Source organism: Buteo buteo, chromosome 28 (genome assembly GCF_964188355.1).
Source record: "Buteo buteo chromosome 28, bButBut1.hap1.1, whole genome shotgun sequence".
NCBI lineage: Eukaryota > Metazoa > Chordata > Aves > Accipitriformes > Accipitridae > Buteo > Buteo buteo.
In genome coordinates this window covers 480,578-506,195 of record NC_134198.1, presented here as the reverse complement: position 1 = coordinate 506,195, position 25,618 = coordinate 480,578, and the positions used below count along the sequence as shown (strand labels likewise).

At 43.5% G+C, this 25,618-nt stretch overlaps 1 protein-coding gene across 1 annotated transcript in view; it reads right to left on the bottom strand.

Annotated features, from left to right (window-relative positions):
* PPM1H (protein phosphatase, Mg2+/Mn2+ dependent 1H) overlaps positions 1–25,618 on the bottom strand; it is a 144,383-nt gene that overhangs the window by 12,730 nt on the left and 106,035 nt on the right. Inside the window, exons 6-8 of the mRNA XM_075059040.1 lie at positions 21,857–21,975; positions 8,472–8,535; positions 6,655–6,762 (exon numbers count right to left, since the gene is read on the bottom strand). Of these exons, the coding sequence (XP_074915141.1) occupies positions 6,655–6,762; positions 8,472–8,535; positions 21,857–21,975 (291 nt within the window). The remainder of the gene's footprint in view (positions 1–6,654; positions 6,763–8,471; positions 8,536–21,856; positions 21,976–25,618) is intronic.

Below are 25,618 nucleotides of genomic sequence, written 5' to 3'. Positions count from 1 at the left end.
AGGAGGAAACGATCATCTGTAGTGAAGTTTGGAAACGGTGCACCTCGTCAAGCACCCTGCTCTGGCCTTGGGCTCCACTAACAGCAGCGGCATTTGGGAAATTTGTCAGAACAAGCATTTGGCATAACTAGAAAATATGAGCTGTTTTATTCTCCCTCCTGGTGCATTCTCCCCTTAGGAACCATGGAGCAAGCAATGCACATAAAATGCCTGGACCTTTTAATATAATTATGATTTTATGGGACTGCAACCAGTACCGGAGGAAGGAAAAAAAAATAAAAATCACCTAGACCTGACTGCTAATCCTTACTCGTTCGCCTTTCACTCAAAAGCACAAGAAGGTCATTTGTAAAATGTAACCTTCACTTCATTATCTAAGGTAGCAGCTGAATAAGGATTTTGGAGAGGATTAAAGTCAAGGCAAGATACTCTCTTAATTAGAGCATATCTCCTTATTCAGACTGAGTGGGAATACTGTTCTAGAAAAGATCCCTATATGCAGCACAGCTCTCACCTCAAGCCCATTGCACAGAAACCAGTAGTTGTCACAGTCCCCACTCCCCGAAATTTAGTTCAGCCTGTAACAGCCCAGAGTTTCAACTCAGAAGTCATGGGGGTGTGGGGGGTAAGTCAGCCAACACAGCCGTCAATAAGCACATGTTCTGATCACATCTCTTGGGTATGGGCAAATAGCATGCATGGTTGATGGTTGGACTCGATGATCTTGAAGGTCTTTTCCAACCCAAGTGATTCTATGATTCTAATATCTGAGAGAGCATTGGGGTTAATGCTCAGGGATGCACTCAGCAGGAAGCCCCTCATAAGAAAAACCAAGCTTTGAATGTCAGCGCTAGGAAAAACGCATCTACCATGGCTCTCCCACCCAGGAAAAGTACACATTACACCACAAGAGCCGTTTTTGCAGCGTTGGTGGGGGAGAAGGCAGGAAACCAAGACCACGCATCACTGATTTGAATCCTCCTGAAATGAACAATCTTGTCTGACTGGGGAGCGGCACTGGGGCAGATAAGAAACTTGTCGAAGCTACCTGCAGCCAATCCACAGGTCAAAAGGTCCAAATCCTTGGTGTAGCACAATTCTAGAGCAACACCAAGAACAGATAATTTTACCAAGAACATGTTTAGTTTTGGGGGAAAAGAAAAAATTGCAATCACTGATTTTGTGGGTAATCCGGGAACAAGGTACGTACTTCCTAAAAGCAAAAGCTTTGTGAACTGAGCACCTCCAGAAAGGGGTGCCACTGAGAAGGAACTAGATGTCAGAAGAGGTACAGAGAAGGGCAATAAGGGACGCTAGGCTGGAATGCAGGTTAAGGAAAGAGAGCACCAAGGTTACAGGAGGCAAGCTTGGGGCAACCTCAGGTAAGATTCTTGTATACAAGGTCCAGTTGGACATGCAACTAAATGTTCACTGAAATGCAGCTTTGTTTGCCTTCCAGTTACCACAGCAGCAACACATTAGGGCAGCCATGTCCGCATAATGCTTAATTTTTTCTTAAGTTCTTTCCTTCTGTCTTTCCTCAGATTTCTAAAATACAGCTGTAGGTGCCCCCAGTATGTTGCTGACAAAAATGATTTAGAGCTGTCCAGTCTATTGTAGGTTCAGGTTATGCTCACAAACCACCTTGCCCAGGCACAGAAACAAGCCAGCTCCAAACCCTTCCTTTTTCTGCTAGCAGCTTTGTTCTAGTTCTTACTTGGAGTAAGACCCTCTCAACGAGGGTCTCTTGCAGTAGCGACACATGCCTTCAGCTGGACACAGAGCGGCGTGACAGCAGAGCTCCCAGAGGCACACAGGTTAGGCAGGCCCACCAAGGCACGTGTAAGGGATGCTCAGACCAGCAGGGCTCAGGGAACATCCACTCCACTCACCCCACAGAGTGCAACGCCCCACAGCATACCTCCACACACACTGTACAGAAAAGGTGAGGGAGTGTGATATGCCAGAGTTTCGGAAAGATGAGGAGAGATGCAGGGAGTTACCTAAGTGCCTGCAACAGTAAGCAACCCCACAGCACTGTAAATCTTATGTGACCAAAAGCAGCTGTTTGACTCCAATGGAAATTACTACTTTTTTTTTTTTTTTTTTTTAAATTCCAGAGACAACCTTCCCAATGACTGCCTCCTTCCTGTAGCTTTATTTCAGGTAACTAAACAACAGCGAGGTTTAAGCTATGCTCTGTCTGTGACGTAAGTTTGTGCAAAGCTGCACACACTGCAAAACAGTATTGCACGGCCCTGCTAGCGCAGACGGTTGGCCAGACACTGGCTGGCAGTGCAGACGTTTCCCTAACTGGTGCTGCACCCTTGAAGAACTTCCTAGCAATTCCAGCCTGAATCTTCAATCTTTCCCTCATGACTCATTGCTTCTACAGCCAGACGTCAATCCTGATAGTACCCCACAGAACTTGTGACCTCTGGCCCAAGTGCCTTGGGCTACCTGTGCTCTGTCCTCTGCCTGCCGTGCTGTCCCGAGAGCCTTGTCAGCAACTCCCCCCGGCCTACCAGCCCCTTCTGTGCTGCCCTGGCCAACTTTCTCACTCTGGAACATCTCTCTGGAGGATCAGGGCAGCCCTCAAAGGAGCCCAGTTTGGTCACCGTACTTCTACCATTCACTGATGTCTTTCTTGAAGTAGAGCAGCTGACCTATTAACTAGCTAAACTTGACTTTAGTAACCAGAAAACCAACTATAAGGAAAGAGCATCAGAACCTCAGTAGCACAGACATCCATGGCAATAAGCACTGGGTTACACTATGTTTTACCCTGACCGGTACTTACAGATCGCTGCTGATAGGTAACAGCAGATACACACTGCTAGAGCGCAGTCACACATGACATCTTTCTGAACATGCGTTATGCAGTTTGTCACATAACGCCTTTCTTCAATCCAGATATTTGTTTCTCATATTGCTCACCTACATGCAGTCAAGAGCAGAGAAAAATGCTCTGGGCAAGCAACGAACAAACAGGTGGGCTGGTTTTATATTTACATTTCAAATGGATCTACCCACCGGACAAAACCTGCATTTGGCTGCCGAAAAGGACCACAGCAGCTCTGTGAAGGCGCTGCGGTTTGTTTGCCAGGTGTTTTTTTTTTTTAAGAGACAGCCAATGCAAGTCCCTGCGGCTCGAAAACCGTTCACAACAGAGTGACACGCGAGCCTGCAGCCACCTGAGGTGCTCCTCAGCAGCCGGCCCCAGGGGAATTCGAGCCAAACAACAGCCCGCATTCACTCGCCTGCACTATTGATCAACTTGCTACTTCAATAAATTAAGCCCTTTCTTAATTGTATCGTCCCTTTTTATGTGCAGTGTTATCCAGCACAGCTTTGCTGGCAAACGACGAGATCTTTCAATACCACCCTCCAAGTAATTTATATGTAAATAATAAAAAGCGGGTCCCAACACTGTTCCCTGCAGCACTCACCAATTAATCTCCTTTTAGCTTTTTACTGCCACCCTTTGTTTCCTGCCCTTTAGCCAATTTCCAGTAGACTGTGCCAACTTTCCACTTAGTCTGTAGCTTCATATCTTTTATATTAATAACCTGTGATGCAGAACAGTTTCTCAAACGTTTTCTGAGAAATCAAAGTGCTCACACAAGACCATCTACTGCATTTATTATTATTTTTTTAATTCTCTGGTAGACATAACCCTGAAGGACTTCAAGCCACTAAAGTGTGATGTTTGCTTCTTGAAACCACCTTGACTCCCTTTGATCATACTGTACTTCTCTAAGTATTTGCCTTGCTTGTTCCTTTCAATGGTATAATTCCTAAAGATTTCTCCAGAAGGCAGATGTGAATCTAAAGCGGTCTCCTTTGACATATTTGTGGAGTTGTCAGAAAGATTTTACTAACATAATGGAACAAGAAAAATTCTCCTTCATTACCTTCTTATCATTTGCTGTGGTGGCTGGCTTTGGGTCCATCACTGGCAAGGGCCAAATGCTGCTGTCAGAGCCACACATCTCCCCACCAAATGGCTGAGCTGCCGTTCGAAAAATTTCAGGATGAAATTCTGCTTTTCAGCTGCAACAAGGTGGCTCTTGCTGAGCTTTAAAAAGCAGAATTTCCTGCTGAAAGCTTTCAAATGAACTGTTCCATTATGAAAAATAAATATTTAATTCCATGCCAGAGAGCCTCAGCCATGGCTTGCCTGCTTTGTGCTACTCCAGTTCATTATAAAAGGCTCAATTCTCTAGAGCTCACCAACCTGCACAAGTCCTCCAAATCTGGTCTTGTAACAGCTGAGCCACTGAATCCTGATTACATTTGTCAGTCTTGGCTACATGACTTCTCCTCCCATAGCCTGGCACTCTATCAAAGTATCATTTCACATCACCCTCAAATTACTTTTATGTGCCTATTTCTGGATGTAGTCTCAGGGTTGCCTACCTTTCCTTCAGCTAAATTTTGGTGGACATGGCATACCAGAGCTTTGTCACGCTGGAATTAAAATGTTCTGAAAACTCACCACGTTGCCCCCAACTTGGGAAAGGACGCTGTAATTACGGCACAGAAACAGAAGCCAGAGGACTTGGATCCTCACTCTGTCACGACTCACTGTGCGCCTTAATTTCCTGTGCCTCCCCTTTTCCAGGTCTGGGAACCAGACATTGTGCTTCCCTACCTCTATATAAACAATTCAAAATCCAACGCTGCACAAGGGCCAAATATGACTGCTGCTTGACGCCACTGCCTTTACTTCCAAGTGCCAAGCTTCCCAGACGGCAGCATACAGACACTGTTTCTTAATGCTGGTTTCTGTGCAAGGTGCACTGTCCATCTATGGACAGAACAAGTCAGGGAAAAACATGCGGAGATAAAGCACTGGGGCTCTTTCTGGGAAGAGAAGGAAGAGATGATTAAGAAAAGGAGGTGCAATGGAAAGCAAGCTGGAGCATATGTTAGTTCCTACTAAAATTCAGGGCTTTTTTTGCCAGTGTCTCTAAATTGAGGTGGCTGGTGCTCTGTCTTTCCTCCTCCTGCCCTTGTACATTTCTGCTGAATTTAGCTGTGAAGGGAATGTGGAAACAAAGCCAATTTTGCTTCCCTTTTGCGAACCAGTTAAGAGATCCTGAAACGTGGATAGCATATGAACTGGATGTCATATTCCAGAATTTGAACACGTACAGACACACTCCACACAAATCAGAAAAGCCCATGAGAAGCTTTGGTTTATACACACAGACAAATACTGCAGCAGCAATTGGCAGAGATGATACTGCTGAGATACTGTGCTGCAGCCATTACATACCCCAGAAACACTGGGTCTCAGCATGCCAGAAAGAAAAATAAATAGGTAGAATTGCATCATTTTGCTGGCACTAAACAAATCCATCACGGTGATGAGGGCAGAGCGGCTGCCTGCCTGGCTGAGGAGAAAAAGGAACACATCCCAGGTGAGGACTACCACACGTTAAAATCGGGGGGAGGGAAGGTACTGGATTGACAGCAAGGAAACATGAAGAGGGGGCTGCCTGTAGATCTCCCCCTTTTCTTCAGGGCCACAAACTCTCAGCACTTTTTTAATTTTTATTTTTAAAGTCTCCAAGATGATCTAAACAAGGTTAATTTAATAATTTGGTTGCTTCCTAGCAGTATTATGTCATTTGTGTATTTTCATTCTCTCACACTGCTATAGCAAGCAATAAACTCAAGGTCAAATAATGGGTATGGTTAAAACCCTAGCAAGCCAGTTGACAGTGGATGGCTCTCAGCATTTGAGCCATGGAAGCAAAGCCTCCTCTTTTTGTGCTGTCATCAGATGGTTTGCCCTTGCTTAATATTTTATGAAAAATATGTGTCATCTGTTCCTTGACGTAGGAACAGGAATGCAGTTACAGAGGAAAAAAGAGCGAGGTTTGCATGTTTCTTGTTAACAAATAGATTCAGATCCCTTTGGAAGGCTTGATATCCTTCACTGCAAGGTCTCTGGTGGTCAAAAACTGGAACTGTTTGTGGTGAGGAAATTCAAAATGATGGAGGCATCTAAAACTACCCTTAACACAAAAACTGCATAATCCCCTCATTATGCCATCATTTGGGAATGCACACTGCCATTCCTGCCATTATTTGGTGTTTGCACAAAACCGTCATAAAGAATTAAGATCTGGAGGTGAAGGGGCAGACAGATGGAAGCATAAAGCACTCTTCCAATCGCTCTTGGCATTTTCCTGCTTATGAGCTGATCTGGTATCCTCTGTGTAATGCAGGATACTACAGTACTGTGGAAAACATCGTGCTCCCTTCTGGAGGACACAGCTTTACATCAGCTTCTGTGAAGGCAGCATGATCCAGGCCTCAAGGGGAGCTGGAGCACATGAAGGTGGGGAGAGATGGGTGTCTCACACTGAATGGCAAGGCTATGGGATAACTGTAGACCAGGGAGTGAGAAGGCATCAATGCTCTGCCAGGGATGTGGAGCAACCAGAGCCAGGGCACACAGCTGGGGAACTTATAATGTTCCTACTATGTGGATGTTACGTACACGCTGCACCTTTGGGAAGGGCTGCATTTTACCTGGATTGGACCACAATCAGAATGGACAATTTGGGAAGAACAAATAAGCACACTAGGCATATTTGTTTCTCTCCCACAAATCAGATAATTGAACCTTGGCTGTTTTACCTCAGGAGATGAGGACAGGAAAGGTTTTATGTATATATTGGAGTCGTGCACTTTCAGGTCATGGTCTCCCAGTCCTCGGGTCACTCCAATAGTTGCCATAACCCGAGCCTAGAAATAAAGAAAAGCAATGCGATCAAATCTTGTTAAATGCACTGTGTCAACAGGGAAAGAGATAACGTTCCTACCCCGTAACTGCTACAGTTAGGGATGAGTTCCCTTTTCTTTCCCAGAAACTCTAGATTTAACACAGCTAATCAACTTCAAAGCTTTTCACACTCATTTCATCTCCATTTCCCTCATTATACCAAGCTTTGTATTCATCCACATCCCAGTCTGCATACACCCATCTTAGACCGTGACCGTCTGTAAAGGACTGGGACTATGGAAACCTAACCCAGTTGCCTCACTGTCCCATGCCAGTCTACGAGACCATCCCTTCAGCAAATTATACAGTTAGTAAACAGGTTTTATAAAAAGGATGAGGAGCCTAATTACTCACCTAAGAAACCTGTGTCCTCCTCCTACTGATATATTGCTGTATATCCCCTCCACCCAGTGCCAAAGGCCACCTTAAATTGCTGAACACACAGGTGACAGTGGCACTGACCGCAGTGCTCTGCTCTGTGGAGAGCCAGCCTAGGGCAGGTCTGCTGTTACCTCAGGTCTACCACTTCATCCCCCAAGCACCTTCCTCTGTGACATGAGCTGTCTCCCAAGAGGTGCTGGGCTCTTCTTCATTAACGCTTCTCCAAAGATTGACCAGGCAGACAGCCTCACGGGGAACCTCGCTCTCTGCTGTCTGCGTATCACTTCCCCCAAACTCTAGTTTAGTCGCAGCAGCTTCTGAACAAGAGAGCTCACAGCATCAACAACAGCGAGCAACTGACTCAAAATTATTTTGCCTCACTAACACTTGGCTCCACAAGGCAATAAGAAAGTAAATTAAAATGATGTGCATGAAACATTTTGCAAATAATTATAAACCTAACCAAATTCAGAGATAAGCTGCAGGTCTGAACCTTCAAAACTTGGACTAATTTTGAAGACCGTGTATTTTTGCATTGAGATAAGAACCTAATGCAGCAGGGGAGCACTATTTAGAAACACAGCGAGCATACCAATATCGGCAAACTGACACCACTGCGTCCTTATATTGATCCTATTGCTGCATCCAGCTAAGCTTGCTGGGATTAGCACTAATGATCTCGCTGTTCTTAATCACAGAGCTGGAAACAAAGTACACCCAAACGGAACGGTTCATTTCTCCTTTTCAAGAAAAACTATCAGCATTCATACATCAGAAAAGTTCGACAGTGAGTTCACATACACTAGCTGAAGAATATAGGGTTAAGGGGTGTTATACTTACCAAATCTTGCCCTGATCCCTCCCCTTCCTAAAATAGAGTTCTGCATCTCAGAGCACTATTAAATATCCCCCTGCTTTGTTTTCAGCAAACATGAGGTTTTTTGCTATCTTCATCCAGCCCAGTTACATTTCACAATGAAACCAGGGACATTTTAAGTCAATTATTTAAGACTGTCTCATTGTAGCCTACTTACAATGAAAGAAAAACAAAAGCAAACTGAACAGCAAATGACTATGTTTGATATAAAAATGCTTTTTAGTATGTTGAGCTCACCCGTCACCCCCCAGACATGAGACTGATTTGTGACAGAACCAAGATATTCTTTCAAGCTGTCAAAATGATAAAATAAAGATACTGAGTGGAAAACACTGGACTGCCACAGGCTAAACTGAGTGGTAAACAGCACGGAATTCCTTCTTCCTTTGGTCTGAGGAAAGCAAACATGCCCACCTTCTTGCCTTCTCCGTATATAAGGGGAAACTTCAAGTCATCTTCCTCAATGGTTTTGTATGCCCTGTGGGGGGAGGACAAACAACATTTATAAAGCTTGCACTGAATTAGTGACCCAGTGCTCTGAAACAAGCAGCAGTGATTTAATAAATAGATAAATAAAAATAATTATTTTTCCTAGGGACTCCATCTTTGAACAAAGATATGAATTTTTCTGTGGAAAGATTTTCCCTAAAGAATTATCCATTTCACCAAAAGGAAAAGCGAACGTGAGGAAATATCTAATATGCTAAGCTGCTCCTATTGCTTGCAAGGAAAAAGAGGTGGACTGGAATAGCATCCTAACCAGGTAAGATATTGTTGGCTATGGCAGCAGCTATAGTGTAATACAGTGTCCCCAAACAAACAAACACCCCTCCCCCAAACCCACCAAGAAGCTAACCAATGACTAGACTCATGCTGTTAACATGAAATGGTGGGCAATGACAGGACGTGTACACAGTTAAAGTGTGAAACAGCAATCTGATCCTGTTCTCACCTTTCAGGACCGCTTAAACCAAGACAAGCTTCACGTGCTGAAGAGTCTTAGAAGGATATTTAGTGCTCACTTGACCTTGACTGCAACAGTCAAGGTTGTCAGAGATTTCATGTTTCACAGCAGCCTTCCCATGGCCAAGAGACAAGAGTAGTAAATGCTCATGCTCTGATTCTCTTTACTGCAAGCCTGCGTACTCTACCTTTTATACATCCAGCTATTGACACTGATGAGGTGAGAAGGTGAGCAATTTTGCCAGGGAGAAATTAAAAAAAAAATAATTAAAAAAATAGACAGCTATCATTCTCATAAGCTGTAGAGTCCTGTGGCTTGTATAACACATGCTTGAGCCGAGTTGCTGGGGAGCCTCTTTGGTTAATGTACATCGCCCCAGAGGGACATGCTTTCCTTCATACCACAAAATCATCCCTCCCCAGCCTTTCCCTGCATGTTGTCCTTCCCTCCTGGCCCGCCCCTGCCCACAGCCCTTGGGGTGACACCAAAATCATCCCCTGAGCACTCGAGTCAGCACTCCCCACCAAAGAGGAAGGGAGAAGCAGGAGAGAAGGCACTGCTGCCGGTCCCCTGCAGCCACCGCCAACCCCTGCTGCACAGCTGTCCAGCCGGGCTGGCTGCTTGAGCTCTGCCGAGTCGCATTCAATCAGGTTTAAGCAATGTTAAGGCTGTGACACAAACGAGCAGGAAATTAAAAATTAAGGGTGAAATCCTATATAGTAATCGAACTGCCCCCTGCTTCACCAAAATATGGCATAGACCTGAGATGAATAAATGGTGCTGTGTTACACAGCTATATATGCTGCATCACCTAGGCAAGCCTCAGACTTAAAGGGAATAGCATAGCATAGACATTTAAGCCCCACCTTTACATTTCCCAGTTATCACAGGTAGGGCCCATATTAGGGTTTGGAGGTGAGGGGAGGGGGAAGAAAAAAGGAAAAGCAACCAAAATGCACAGAAGAAACAGTAGTGGAGGACTCCGCTCCTGTACTACAAAACATTACTATGTGTGAAATCCCAAAATGGAACCAGGTGAGGTTTGCAAAACAGTGGGTGGTTCATGGGAGACCACATAGTGAAGAACATCTTGGGTATATAACCATGACACTTGGGCATCTCTATAAGAGACAATACAGTGAAGGCATTTAAACTGCATTTTGTACTGGGGAGGGCAAATGGATTAGCTCTTAAACCAAACAAAAAGGCAGAAATCATTACAAGTAGCCAGCATGATAATAATTCCCCAATGTTTAAAACCTGGAATTGCATTTTGTTGAGAAGGATGAGTCAGTCATGGACTTTGCTCTTGTTCCTTCCTTTTTTTCCAACAGGGAATAGATAACATCTGCCTCACCAACTTGGATATCCTGATTTGAATGTGGAGGAAGAATTTTACCCTCCCTAACTGCTCATGAACATGTCCCAAAGCTTCCAGCTGGACCTACAGTGCTGGGAGCCCTGGCGAAACCTCCTTGAGGAAGAGTCTGATCTCTTTCCTATTCCTTGCATAGAGCCAGTTGTGCTCTGACACCAAGAAAAAGGGTATCACCTGAGTCCACGTTGGCCATCAGAGTCAAATGACTAATCAAACCATAAGCCTGACAAGACAACCATTCCTACTGGAGTTTCAAGTTGTTGTACGTATTTGTTGCAAATGGTAAACAAGACTAAGTTGATGTGACTTAACTATTTGCTGCCCCCTTTTCAAAGGAAAAACCAAACCCATTCTTTACCCACAAACTGTATTATCTGCAAGATAACTACAAATACTTAAGACCAAAGCCCTCACTTTACACTGTCCTGTAAGTAGCCGAAAACAGGGACCAAGTTTTCTTCCCTGTCTCCCCTCCTTCCTTATATTCTCCTGCATAGCAACTCACACTGACTGCGCTTTAGGAAGAAGGAAAAAAAGAAGGGGTGAAAAAGGCATCATTTAGCCTGGTGTTCTTCAAAAGAACGGTCCTCACTGCTGTGTCCAGCATCTTTTATGGAACCACCATAAGGACCTTCATCTGTAGGGTCTTCAACTGTGACACAATGGTGTAAGGATGCTGGAAGAGGCCATGTTGCAAGGGGTGAAGCTAACTTGTTTCATCAGCAGATTAGAAAGGGCAGCTGGCTAGCCTATGACCTCCTGCAGCTATGCAGCTAAGTGAGGGAGGCCCAGAGGGCTACAGTGATTTGTTTTGTGGTTTCTCACAGCAAATCACCTCTTGGGCTCAGAACTTGGGTGTCAAGACTCATCTCAAACACACTTTTTCTGTTGGTGTTGCTATTGCCTGAAAAATTACCAGTGCTTGAAAAACAATGCTCAGAACTGCAACCACAGCAGTGGAGCTGGCACAGACACACGGAAAAGCAACCTGAGACACTCTAGAAAAGTACCTATGTCCTGCACTACTAGCAAAACAGAATTAATAATATATGAAAGTGTGGTTTGTTGCAAGAGAAGGATGAAGGACGGCTTTTCAGCTAGCAGCTCAGCAACTGCACTGGGGAGAAGGAAGGAAGGAAGCTATGAAGTTCATTTTGATTTATGCCCTGTGAAATCTCCTGTACTTTGTACACGTGTTTATTTCACACAGGCTACAGCCTTCTGGACTATTTCACTTGATTTTATGTAATAAAGTTGCATTTATACCTTTGTGTGCTGTATATAAAGATGTAATATGGCAGGAGGTATATCAAACACAGAGATACAGAGAACCTGAGGGGGTTGTTTGGCTTTTTTGGTGCCAACACAGCCTTACTCAGCCACCTACGTAATTCAGCCTAGCTCACTGTTTTAACAAACACAAACACAGGGTTGCAACCCTCTACTCTCCCCATCTTCCTTGTCCACATCCCAGGAGGTCTCAGTGGCCGCCAGGGCATGACAAGACAGGTTATAAAGACAAGGCTATGCTATTGCTTGCTGCTCTGAATGAGCCTAAAACCTGTCAAGTGCTTCTGCCATGTAAACCTCTATTTTTCCAAATGGAAAAACAGGGGGGCGGAGGAGGGAGTAGAAAAGGAGAGCTTGTGCCCAGCTAGATCTAGGTGCATTTTTTTCAGTTAACTTCGTTTCTTCTTTTCATTTCAAAAGAATTATGAAATGCTGCTGCTGTCCAAAAATACTGAACTAGGGCTTGACATATGTACCACCCACAAAGTTACATTTGGACTCAGGATCAACATTTTGGAAAACCGGGCCAAATTGCACCGGGAGCCAAAAGAGATGTCAGAATGAAAGAAGTAGGACTGACATGATGTTACTCATATGCTAACTGGAATCTGCTCTAAATACATGGCGAAAAAATAACCAGAAGCTGCTAAATGCACAAGACAATCTATGGAAGAAGTTTCCTACAGTGCTCAGGTCATTGGCAGTGCTTTAGGTACTCTTTAAATAAAAGATTATCAAAGTTACCTGCATATTGCTGGGTCAGAACTTGAAAAACTGGTCAGCTCCCAAATACAGATTTCAGAGCCAAAATCCTCAATAATTTCTTACATGTGTTATGCATTCTCCTGCCATATAATTTGTTCTTAAAATGGGTCTTTGGAAAGCACACACAAATTCATGTAAGAGTAGAAGTTGTTGATGACCAAAACCAAAATCCACATTATATTTTCTTTTACAGCAAACCGCATAAGGTTACTGGTCATGAAAAGTATTGCGTTGGCATCTTCAGGCACAACAGATGGTGGTGAAAATACAATCTACCCTGACCTGGAAGGCTCAGTCCTGTGAACAACAGGGGAATCCAGACTCTGTGCTCTGCTTTTCCACAGCACTTGGCTTTAGAAAGTTTGTCTGTATTTCACATCTCTGCTAGTGACATCTAATAGTAAACTGAGAATTAAACCTAAGGAAGAGCAAAAAAACAAATTGCCATTAGCTTGAAGCATAAAGCAAAACCCACTTGTGGCAAGCAAGCAAGAAAAAGCACTATGGCTTCAGAAATGTCCTAGTTCATACTGAGTACAAGGATGAAGGCTCTCTTTTGAGACAGATTCGTGGATTTGGTGTATTTCTAGCTGCTTTGCTACCACTCTGTAAAAAAAACCCCCAAACCCAGAACCATTCCCAAACATCCCCACCCCCACCCCCCAAACCCCCCACAATAAAACTGCCCCAGCTAACCAACCAAACTCCCTTCCCCCAAGCTCAACTTTCTTTGGTCATACCAACAGAAAACCAGATTTTAATCTCTGAGCAACACAAAACTTGATAGAAACTGTTTTTTTTTTTCTCCTCCCACACAAGGAATCAGTGGATTGGAGCTCACCCTTTGGATAACAGAGCTTAAATCACCAACGCAAAAGTAACTGTTTATCTGTACTGTCTATTGAACTACAGGCATCAAACAAGTATAAGTGCGTGCTTACTACCAAGAAAAGATGTGTAGCACAGGTTAGGCACAGAGCCACTGAAAATTATGCAATTTATGTCTCAATCCAGCCATAATTTTTTTAAAAATGTCCTTACACATATGTGCTTGTGCAGAGTCAAGATCTCTAAATCCAGACAGCTCTGTCTGATACTAAGTATCCTCCAGGTAGGTTAGCTTTAATGCTTCAGTGGCTCTGTATCTTTCCCCTATTACTCATCTGATATATACTTTAATGAGGCAAAACTATGATAAACAAAGATAATAAAAGCACACAAACTATAGTAATGTTTGTTAAGAGAAAAGATGATGGCAAGCCCAAATCAATTAAAGATGACCGATGCATGTGCACATATGCACAAAACAGTTTTTAGGGAAAGATCTACTCTAAACCAAGATACTCTCATAGGGTTTCTTTCAGGTAAAGAGGAAAACATAAAAGTTTTAAAACATGCGGTTTTCCCATAAAATTCAGAAACCCCTTCTTCTGAACCTGAAACTGTATAATGCTTCATTTTGCAAATCCCAGTTCTATCTACCCATCTACAAATTAAATAAAAAAAAATAAAAAAATCAAAGTATCTCAGCATGATTTGTACACACATATGATCTCTGGCTTAGTCAAATCTGACTGGTACATGAGCTCTGGACCTTCAGAGAGCCTTCGCTGTCACGTACAGTCCTAAGACAGAGTCTGGACTTTGGAGAGGATGTATCCCCTGGCACCACATACTCCTGTGGAAGTAATTCCTAAGGAAAGCAAACTGTTCATTTTGGCCAGCCCATTTTAAAGATTCAAGCACCAGCATCTTCTCTCAGGCACTTCCTGGAGTGTGCATTCCTGGAGTCCATTCACCTCTAAAGAAGCATTAAAAGAAAGTGGTGGAAGAAAAGTCAGGGAGAGGGTGGCCAAGGACCTAGAGAGGTCCTTGCCCCAAATAAAGGACAAATCAGAAAAAAAATTAACTGAGGGTATTTATAAGCACTCTCCCTTGCTGCTTTTGTTCTCAGGAGCCTGGGAGGGACAGAGCAAGTGTACTGTGACCGCTTTTATTCACTGTTTGTGACCAATTGAGCTTCCACTACCGAGTGACAGAAACAGTGCGCAGATACTGCAGCTGCACATCAAGTGGATCCATGTTCTGCAACAGTCTCACCAGGCCAAGTCTTTTTTTTTTTTTCCCAGTGAATCTGCTGTCTTGAGCACTCCTTAAAATTTACTTCATCTCTTCTGCTTTTAAAAGACAAACAGGAAGGTTTGTCAGCAATTTTCTCTGGAGATAGAGTGGTAAGGGAAGTGGGCTGTTAACACCCTATGGGCTTAATGCACTGTGATGGACAGAAGAACCGTTTGTAAATTCACCATTTGCTGTACTTGTTAAAAGGATGTGGTGAGGCATGGGAGAAAGACTGCATGTTAACCTCACAGTGCTTGCTCCACACTTGCTAGCTGGGATCATCTGGAAGGAAAGGAGATTGCTGTTAAGGAGGAATCATGAAGCAAACTTCTGGGAAAGGTCGCTGTAGTGTAGGGAGCAGGCAGTAAGACACAGCAAGCAGGGACCTCACCATCCCACAGCACTGCTGGAAACTACTCCAAGGAGCAAGGGGCCTCCTCTCAGCCAGGAGCAGAGCCATAAGTCAGTCCTGGGTGGCAATGGAAAGAGAGAGGATTTCCTAGGAGCCCAGCCAAGCTTATGTCAAATTTGTGTAGCTGGGGAAGCGAGAGAAAGCAGGAGCAGGGGAAGAGACTTCACCTTACCAGGAGGAAGAGTTGTTTTTGCTTGGGTTTTCAGATTGAAGATTACCTCATTTCATTTTAGTTTCTTTCTGATGAAACACACTGGGAGCCTTTTGTTTGCCATTGCACATGCAGCACCTGATCTTGTGCCAAGGCAAAGCCCAAGCGGAGGTGCACAGCCGTGCAGGGACAGGCCTGAGGCGCACTGCTTCCAGAAAGAGAGCTCCTGCAGGACATGACTCAGACCAACCCCATTCTTCTTGTGCTCACTTGGCCCCAGAGAGGCCATTTACAAAGGGCTTTACCCCAGACTTAAGTTTTTTCTTTTGTTGCAGCACTATTACGTTCTTGTTTCTGCTTTCTCCTGCCCCGAAGACACCGGCTCAGCTCCTGTGGCATGTGTGCACTTGGGGAAAACAGAGCCATTTGTCACTGTCAGGAGACGTGCTGTACGCAGCAGGTCAGCTCTCACCTCCCGCTGCTCCTGCAGCAAGGGCTGCAAATCTTGAAAAGATGCATAACATGCACATTGCAAACAGCCATTCATCATTGCAGAGCTGTGCCCCAGACACCCAGGCACAACCCAGCAAGCTGCTCTGGTTGCGTGCACTCGAAGAGGCACGTCCCGTCCTGCTCCCAGCTACCTCACGATGAGAGACAGGAGCAGAGACATAAAAAGCAAGGCAAGTGGCCGTGGATTATGGTTTCTGCTGCAAAAATGATATCCTATCTCTCCCTGCTCCAGAAAGGCCCAGTGCTACAAAGGTGGCCCATAATCATTAAATTATGAAAATGTAAGTTGCTGGGAGGAAATTAATACCAGGCATGATTGGGAAAAAGGCTGCTTTCTTGTGAAGTAATTATGAAATTAAAATTTGATCTCTCCCTGGCGATTGTACAAAGGATATGGCCAAGGTCTTGAACACAACAATACAGCCAGGATTTCAACAGAAGAAGCACAGAAGGTTTCACTAGACAAAAAAAGCTCAATTAAAAAAGGTGGGGGCCTGGGGGGGGTGGGGGAGAGAAAGGATGACTTTTTGTAAATTACATGAATTTGGCTAAAAGGCGCAATCGAGCAGGTTACGGTGCAGGGTTTGCAGACTTCCAATTACTTTTTACAAGTTGGAATCAAGCTGTTAGGAAACGCAGCTTATCTGAATAAGACTAATAATGCTAAGCTAATTAGACCCATAGGCATTAGCCAGCAGATAAATTCAGGCTGAAAAGAGGGACACTGTCACTTTAAATACTGCCTTGGGATCGGTGGAAAAGCTAATGAGGAGTGTCAGTTGGGGCTGTTTTATTAGGTGGTTCTCCAGAGAATATAGCCCGAGGTTTCTGCAGCAGGGCTTCTGTGCTTGATTCAATAAATCAATTTATATTAAAGGGGGGCGCAGCATGGGCGCCTCCTCCATAAAGCATTTCTGTGGCATTTCTCAATCTGCTCAGGCACTCCTCGGGCAGGCTACCTGAACATGCTGTCAAAGGACATCGAGCCCAGCAATAAAGAATGAGATAGCGGCTGCATTGGCAATATTTGTTCAAATCAGCTCGCGCATTACCAAGCAAAACATGTACGTTGGCTCTCACTGGGGTATTCTGGATCCCCAATAAGTGATTAATGAGAGCCTGGTTTTTGTGAGCCAGAGTCTGAACCGCAGACGGCAAGGCGAGCTGCACAATAAAAGCAAAAGGCAACCATCCCAAATGAAATAAAATGGCTTGAAAAGTGAAGTTGCTTTTTTAATCAGATGCTTAGAGGCTGAAAGACATTCCCTGTTGGAAAGAAAATGGTGAGCGCAGAGCAGGCTGGCGGCTTTCCAGGCAGTGGACAATATTGACTCTAGAATAAAATGGGTTTTGCTTAGCACTCGCCCCAGGGCACCAGCCTCCTTGCTTCGGAATAAATCACGTGGGCGGGCGATTCCCTGGCATGGGCTGGCCCTCAGGTGGCTAACCGTGTGCTACAGCACACTACCTGGCCAGACACATGGACGCGGAGCTGGCGAGGGCTCTGCCGCCACCGCGTGTATAGCACACGCAGAGGCAGTGCCCAGTTCCCCCACTCACTGCTGCCTTGGGCTTCAGCCCATGATGTGTGGTGGGTACTACACCAGCTCGGACCATTTCTGACGGGATGCAGCTCAACCCTGCGCACTCCAGGAGGGCAAAGGAAGCTGCTGACAAACCAGGTCAAAAAATGGACTTGTTATCTAGGGCTCTTTTGCCACCCTACAATCAAGTCAAAAAGCTAGAGCTCTGATTGGGAAACAAGCCTTGAAAGAATTCCACTTCAATGTGAGCAGCAGAAAGGCCACTGTCTGTGTTCCAAGGAGGAGCAAAAAATTAACTTTGAAACCACAAAAGCTGATGCCAGTTGGTAGTGCCTTCTGGATGCCTTTGGTTGAGTGCAGCACTGTACGGCTCCTGCAGCCCCGCAGGAGGCTGAGAGGGGGACCCTGGAAGGAGCCATTGGGCCAGTGAGGGACACAGAAAACCAGGTTTTGGGAAGGTGTCTAGAATATAGTCACAGCAAAGTAGTTCAAAATTGTTCACATTGGATTTACCCACAAGTAAAGAAAACCTGTCCAACCTTGTCTTAACTTTTAAATAAAAGGCGGAGACAGAGAATATTAATTCTGTGCAGTCCTTTAAAGGAGCAGTTATCATCAGGCCTGCTCCCCTCCCCATATTCCTAAGTCAGGCTACCTCCACCTCTTTTTAGCGCTGGCAGCACTTTGCTTACGTGGCCACCGAGTCTTCCCTGATGCTTCTGTTGCCAGGACTTGTCAAAGCCACGAGAACCACCCTCTCACCAAGACATGTTTAACCTCTGCAAGCCATGGGCCTGAAAACCCCAGCCCAGAGACCCAGCTGTGAAAGACTGTCAGTAACACAGATGTCTGCCAGCAAATTATGGCTCGAGACAGCTTGGAGGCTTTTTTCAGCAGGAGACACAGCTCTTAAGATGCCTTGCCAGCTACAGTACGCGTTTTGCAATGGTTGCTCAACCACAACGCGTGTGGGGCGAGGGTGCAGGAGGGGCGGCTCACAGTCAGCTCCCACCTAAATGGGATTTATTTTAGATACATTTAATACAGTGGATTTCTCATCCCAACTGCCATTGCAGAGAAAGGAGAGAGCATGGGAGAGCCAGAGGGAGAAGGGAAAGGCTGGTCTCAAAGCAGTTACATGCAGCCTGGACTAGTCATGCGGTACACATTGCTGGATCAGTGGTTGTCCTAATGCTGTGGGGAAACTTGGCAGCTCTGCTACCACTGCGGGCTGTTGAGACAAAGCCAGTGTGGAAACTTCACATAAAAAAAAAAAAAAAAAGAAAGAAAGAAAAAGCAAAAAGAAAAAAAAAGGCCAAATGCATTATGACAGACCCAAAGACAATAACCTTTTGTAATCCAAACAAGCTGGGCAAGCCAAGCCATTGTTGAGAATCTGAAAAGCTCCAGAGCACAGGAGAAGAGTAAAAATGAAGAGGGGGGGAAAAAAAAAAAAGTCATACAGCTTCTAATAGAAAACACAGAAAGTGTCCTGAATTTTAACATAAACCAGTTCATTTTCCTGAGGAAACATCAGAGCAGAGAGAGTTTTACACCCTCTCACTAAACGATTCAGTAATTAAGTGTAACAGTGGCTGTTTCTTCCTAACACCACCTGTACCTCTCTACATGTATGTGCAAATGTCAACACACAGTGAAGTCGCTGACCAAAAAAAGGTTCAGACAATTGATCTTCTGCATTTTAAGTGATAAAAGCTTGGCAGTGTTTTAGTGTATCAAGCTCTGGCTGGCCAAAGCTCCATCTGACGTTCTCTAGAAAAGGAATATATATGCTAATTTATTCTCCATGATAGATATTGTCCTTAGAAACAAATGCAGAACAGAGATTCTGTCCTCGGCCTCTATGTCCTGATGCATCAGTTAAATCTAGGAATTAGTAAGGGAAGAAAATAGAAGCAAAACACTTGAAGTGGAAAATGACCACTTTGAAACACCAGCCACTTCAAAGCATCACCTCTGAGGGTGCACCAAGCTGGAAATCTAATGTCTTGTCCACAATCTCAACCATTAAAATTGACCCAGACTTTTGGATAAATAAAAACAGATTGCTTCTCCTCTGCTTAGGAGATCACTGCACATGATTCGATGGAAAACAAGACTCCTTTGGGCAAACACCCTGCAAAAAGAAATTGATCCTTATTTAGAAGGGCTCTGATTTAGATACATGTATGGCGATAGAGCAATTCGCTCACCATTTTATTGTCCTGAGGCCAACAAACTAAGAGGTAACTGAGGCACTAGCTATGGCATATGGAGCAGTTAAAAGATTCTGATTCTTTTACTCAGGACAAAAACGTAGTCCCCATTTTCCACTTCCAGTGAGAAGTCAAGAGGAACAGCAGGGAGAGGTAGCCTCATAGCAATCTCCACATGTTTTTGCTTGGCACATGCCACCTCTTTCTGGGACAACGCTGAGGTAAATTCAGACTTGAATTTTCAAGTCACAGTTTAAGTATTTATTCTGGAAAAGCTGCTTACAGCTAGGCATATTTGTGCTAAACTGGTGGTAATTTTTGTATTGACCATATTAGAATCTGTAACTGGATCAACATGTGTCCTACACTTCAGGAAATTCAGAAAAATTAACAGAAAAATCAACTCTCTTTTCCCCCCCGCTATATGCTATAGTTAACAGACTTCGCATACCAGTACTGAAAAATAATACATTGAATCAAATCTGCTATATGTTTAGACTTACCCAAGCTTTTCTACCTTACTCATTATTCTACATTTAAAATTTGTGTTCCTTCTTATTTATCTTTCTTCTAACACCAAACAGTTTTAGCTATGCAATAACCATTTTGAATAAGGTGAAGTGCTATGCACAGATTCACAAATGAGGTACAAACCGATATACGGAATTATCTCTTTGTTTAATTTTTAACCATTCCAACCATTCCATGTATGCATCCCAATATTCTGCTGGTGATTTTGACTGGAAAAATCACAGTAAGCAGAAATTCCACTGAGCTTTTTGACATGGCTCTCAAGTTCACTTGGAACCTCTAGTGTGCACAAATAGTTATTTTTCCCTCTTCATGCTTTACTTGGTATTTATCAACACCAAATTTGATCACTATGATGCCCCATTCATGTAAATCACTTAATTCTTTGCAGTTCCTCGTGGCCCTTCTTATTTATTAGGAAAAGAGCTATGGTGTCACCTGCCAATGCTACAACTTCAACCATTTTAACCTCATTTCCTTTCCAAACCACTAGCCAACTGGGGAAATGCAAAACAACTCCCATGAACCTGGAGAAACCCTCTTTGCCTTCCAACCATGATGAAAGAATTCTACTCTTACCCTCCTGTCAGGAGGCCCATGATGCTTCTGTAGCTCTCCCCCAAAGCAGAAGATTCCCCCCCCCCCCCTTTTTTTTTTTATTCCAATAGCATCTCACATCTCGAAAAAAAGCTTTTGGAAATCTGCATGAAGCCATTCTTTACTGATGCCTTCAGACATCCAGAAGTTTAATAAGAAAACTCCCTTTGCAGAAACTGGGAGAGCGTCTCATGATCTTCCAAATGTTTTGCTGTTTAAGTCCTCAGTTGATCCAATGTTCTCATTCTGTCCCTATTCTTTTGCTCATGCCTGTAGCCTTTTTAAAATGTGAAGTCATCATTCTCAGGGTGAGACTGCATATTCTACTAGCATCTGTTCAAGATGATAGACAATGATGGTTATTCCCAGATTAACATGTTCTGCACAAACACTCCAGATAATATTAAACTTAGATCATGATTCTGCCATTAAAACATCATTATATTTATGGTTTATAAAGCATGGGACAAATCATAAGCATGTGGAGTTGTAGTTGCGTGGGAACATCCAAGCCTCCAAACATACAAGAATTCAGGCTTTTTAACCCCCTCCATTCTCTCCTTTCTTGAAAGGACATTTGCTAAGGATGCTAAAACACAAACAGCATGGAAGTGAAGAACGTTTGCATATATGGAGCCTTTGCCTTTATAGGTCACACAAAGAGCCCACAACAGCAAGGATTAGGGCTTCTCTAAGTCAGTGGGAGTCACTTGAGAAGGAGCCTCTTGAACTGAAACAAAACAATGAAGACATTTAGCCAGAGACAAAAAACTCATCGTTCTTCCTGTCTTCACTTCATTAAGTCAATGCTGTTCATTCAAGCCTTTACATTTTAGGCTAGCTATGACTTTTATTCAGATGGGCCCATCTCTATAACAATTCCTCAAGGGCTACCCAAATCAGGGGTCAGATACACTGGAGTATGGGAGGCAGCTCTTCCCTTCTGCAAGCATTCCTCAGCATGCAAAGGCATGATGGCCCACTGATCCAGATTCTATAAAAAGCTACTTTCAAGATAGGAAAGTTGTTTAGCTTTCAGGAAGATCCCCTGGCATGTCTTCCCATTCATGTGTTTGCTCCGCTTTGAGTCCTAACACGTTAAAATGAACCGAGGTCCTGGCTCCAGAGGGAGTTCGACTTATTTAAAATGTTAACTTCTAAAAGAAAAATACATATGAAAGAAGGAAATACCTTTCCCTTCAGTACGCAGGCCTACACTTCCACGTTTGATGCAGTTTACACTAATCAAAGACACATACAAAGCAGGCATTGGTTGGGGAGAAGGCTGACCCTGTGCTGAGAAGGACACATTCTTACCAGCCAGTCATGTTGAAGTCACGGTAGAGCATCCTCTTTCCAACTTCCTTGCGCTGCACCCTCCGTGGAAACTCTAAATGTGTGAACTCATTTCCCAGCAAGTGGGGCTGCATGTAAGCCTGTGGGCAGAAACCAAGCCATAGATACTACACGAACATCATAAAACAAGACATCATCTATTTTTAACGAGGTAGCATTACCATCCCTTCCCACTCCCTTCTCACACGCATTCCCCCCCTCCCCTCTTTTTAAACAAGGAAGATGATGAGCTCTGCTTCAACAAACTATGTGTACATACACCAGTTCTGACACTGCTTGGTGTCCAGCAGCAGCCTTATGGGAAGCCATCCTCTTGCCCTCAAAATCCTTCACTTCTCCCTTCTCCTCAACATTTGGGATGTCTAAAGTATGCCTCATCCACTGACCCTGAAGGAGTCTGCAGGGCTTCATAAAGCAGAACACATCTCCTTTTGTAAGTCAGTGACCTGACTGCAGGGAACAATCAAAGGATGAAGCCATGGAGCAAGCAGAGACTTGGAGGCGTGCGTGTGGAGCTCAAGCTTTTTTGACTCCCAGTTCAGCTATGACAACAACGCACACAACCTAACATTACTACCACACTTTAATTGTCACTGCCTTAAAAAAAAATGTTCCCTTTTACCTGCTCAGTGTGCTGCACCCGATCACATGTGACACTGCAAATAAACACAAGTTGCAGAGCACTTTATTTTCTTGTTTTCTAAAACCTACTTCCTTCATGCAGAATAGACTTTAAGAAAAGCAGCAGCAGTTCTGTGTTGCAACCATGACTAATGTTTTTGATGGCGTTAACATTCAAATGCCACTGCTGCTGCTGCCCTTTCTAGTGTGCTGCTCTGCAGATGCTGTGTGGCTTCTTTGCCAGAGCCCTGCCCGGGGCTCATGCTCTCCAGAGCTGACCGTACTCGAGAGCATGGCGAGGCTCTTTGTCCACTGCACATATTTTTGGTTTGGATTTATACACAGATCACCCGACACGATAGGTTAATCCTAAACATACTGTATTTCTTCCTTCCGAAATAAACCTCGCTCATTTTTTCTTTAGTATTTGCATAAACGAGCCTTTCTCCCTCCCTCCCCAAAGCCACATTGTGAGCAAGCTCTTCTGAAGACAGTCAAATTGGCTAGGGAACTGAAAAAAGTTGCATTTCTTAACCTTTCTGCAGATAACTCTTTTTCCTTATCCAGCCAGTTAAGGCAATAAAGTCTGTCTTATCTCCAGCAGCAGCTGCCATCAGGGCAGACCAAATGAGCTGGCTTTAGTTTGTGGGTTTGTCATAAATCTAGCGCTCATCAAAGGTGAGCAGCAGGAAGCAGTGGAAACCCTTATTGATCCACCTGGCAGCTATCATGCAGATAGTTCACAATAAAACATTTCCTGCATTTAAGGGCCAAGCCTGCTCCCATTCAATTTAATAGGAGTTGGATCAGGCTCAGCACATCACCGCGCTAACCTTCCATCAGCTTGTCCCTGTTCCCGTTGCCAGACATCCTTCCAGAAAACACCTCGAGCTCGCCTGAAACAGGGCTGAGGGAGATTGCTGTGTGTAGCCAACAAGATTGGATTCTGCTTTCAAGAGGTGGCTTTCAAGCATGCAAATGTGATCTTGACATTGTGATCCCTTCCTGGAACAGGAGCTCCATCAAATTCTCTCTCTGGGTATAGTTAAGGGTATTACTTTTTCTTCCTGCAGTGTACAATCAGCCAAGGTAACCTCCCCCACCCAAATATTGTTTTCAAAGACCCTCAAATTGGATCACTGTTCCTCATTACAGAAATGGTTGAGAAGCACTAGTGACTTTTGAGAGGTCTAGCAGTATTAGTCCAGATGAGGCTTTTCACACCTCCAGAACTCTGGATTCTTTATTTAAAAGTACACATAAACTTTTTATCTTTATTTCTTTTCATTCCTGTTGCAAAAAAGATGGAGCATCCCTAATGATTTATTTGATGTACTGTTACACACTGACAGCAGAGCGCTGGACTTTTTTGGGTATTTTTTAATTCTTTCTAGTCTATGATATTGTAAACAATGAAGTCCGTCTGCTTTGAAAGTGCAATTCAGCTCACTTTTAAAAACGCACAGCCTATCTTGATTAAATCATTACAAAACACTTCTACCTAAAGACTACTGTCACCTGCCTACAAAACAAGAAGTCTTATTTCAAGCAAAAAACCCTCATACCTGACATCAAAATGAAGTTATTTAACCTTTAGATTATGAGATTACTTATTAGGCTAGATCATAGGTCCAGAAGAAAAAAGTTACAGGCTTTTAGCACTTTTCCCCTTGAAAATAAGAATTTCCTTTATTGAAAAGGTAAAGAGATTGGGAGAGACTGCATTTCATAAAGATTTACTCAGATGGAAAGTCTGAGGTCACAAGTGAAATAAGATTAATAAACTGGCAGAGTTACCAGTGGACTGCTAATGTTCAAATAAGATTTCTCTTCCGCAGCCAAGCCTCAATGCTTGATTTACAGTCCAGGGATCTTAACTTGATTCTAATATTTTTGGCGTCAGTGGAACAGAGGGAAAAGAGCAATTTGGAAGCTTCTGATGCCTGTGAGCTGAATTCTTATGTGAAGAAATGGGGATTTTTGTTGGGCTGCTTTTTTTTTTTTTTTTTTCATTTTCTGTATTTTTTACCCTTTTCTTTTTAACAGTTATTTTTGATGCTTCACTGGTAATTCTACAGAGAGAAGAATGTTCTACTACAAAACTCAGCTGCAACTTCCAGTTGGGTTTGTTGAGAACTGTTCTCCATTTACTACAAGGCAGGACTCTTGTCCCTGTCCACCCCAATCAAAATGTGCTGGGCAGAAGAATCAGAAAATATAAAAAACCCAACACTTTAAAAATCTACAGATCTTTCAAGTAGATATACAAGCAGACACCATGAAATCCCCTCAAGTGATCAAAGGAGAAAAAAAATGGTAAGTGAACTGACCAAAAGAATTTGATCTGTGACAAGGAACCATATTTTCCATTTTTTCATTTGTTTAGTCTCGATTTGCAAGAACCTCAGATCAGAAACACCATTCAAAGAACTTAAAATTTAATAAAGAGTGACTACCAAACACTTTCTATATCCTTACGAGGTTAAGTTCAGACAACATTGTTATTCTGTGTTATGGTACTGGAATATTCTCCATCATTTTTCTTTCAGAAGCTATTACAGTTTTTTAGCATAAATCTGTCATAGTCTTCATCATGTGTTTTTGGTACCTTGCCATTTTATGGTGTATTTTGTGGCTAGATGTATTACATTCAACATTAGTTGTTTAAAATAGACCCTGCTTAAGGAAATATTACTCACGTTTCTTTTAAAAGGCCATTTACTTCCTGCTGTGTTTCCTGGTGATCAGCAAAGCAAACATGAAATTAAGATAAACCTAGACTTACACACTAGTGTGTCAGTTAATTAGGTGGCAGAGAACACTGTGTATCTTATCGTACCTCGATAAGGCCTGCTGATGCCTCTTCCAGCTCCTCCAGTACACACTACTCTGGGACATCACCAGCACTAGTGGTTTCACTGTATTCTGGGTTATTTTCAGAACTGCTGTTTCTGTTGATGTAGCATCAACTATATCTTACAACTTTATCCTCTTATCATATTGTGCCATCTTCTCCCATATTCTACTATATGGGACTACAGCTCACAACAGCATCCACAGCACAATGTGTCCAGAAGTTTTGCAAATTACTCAGCCATTATC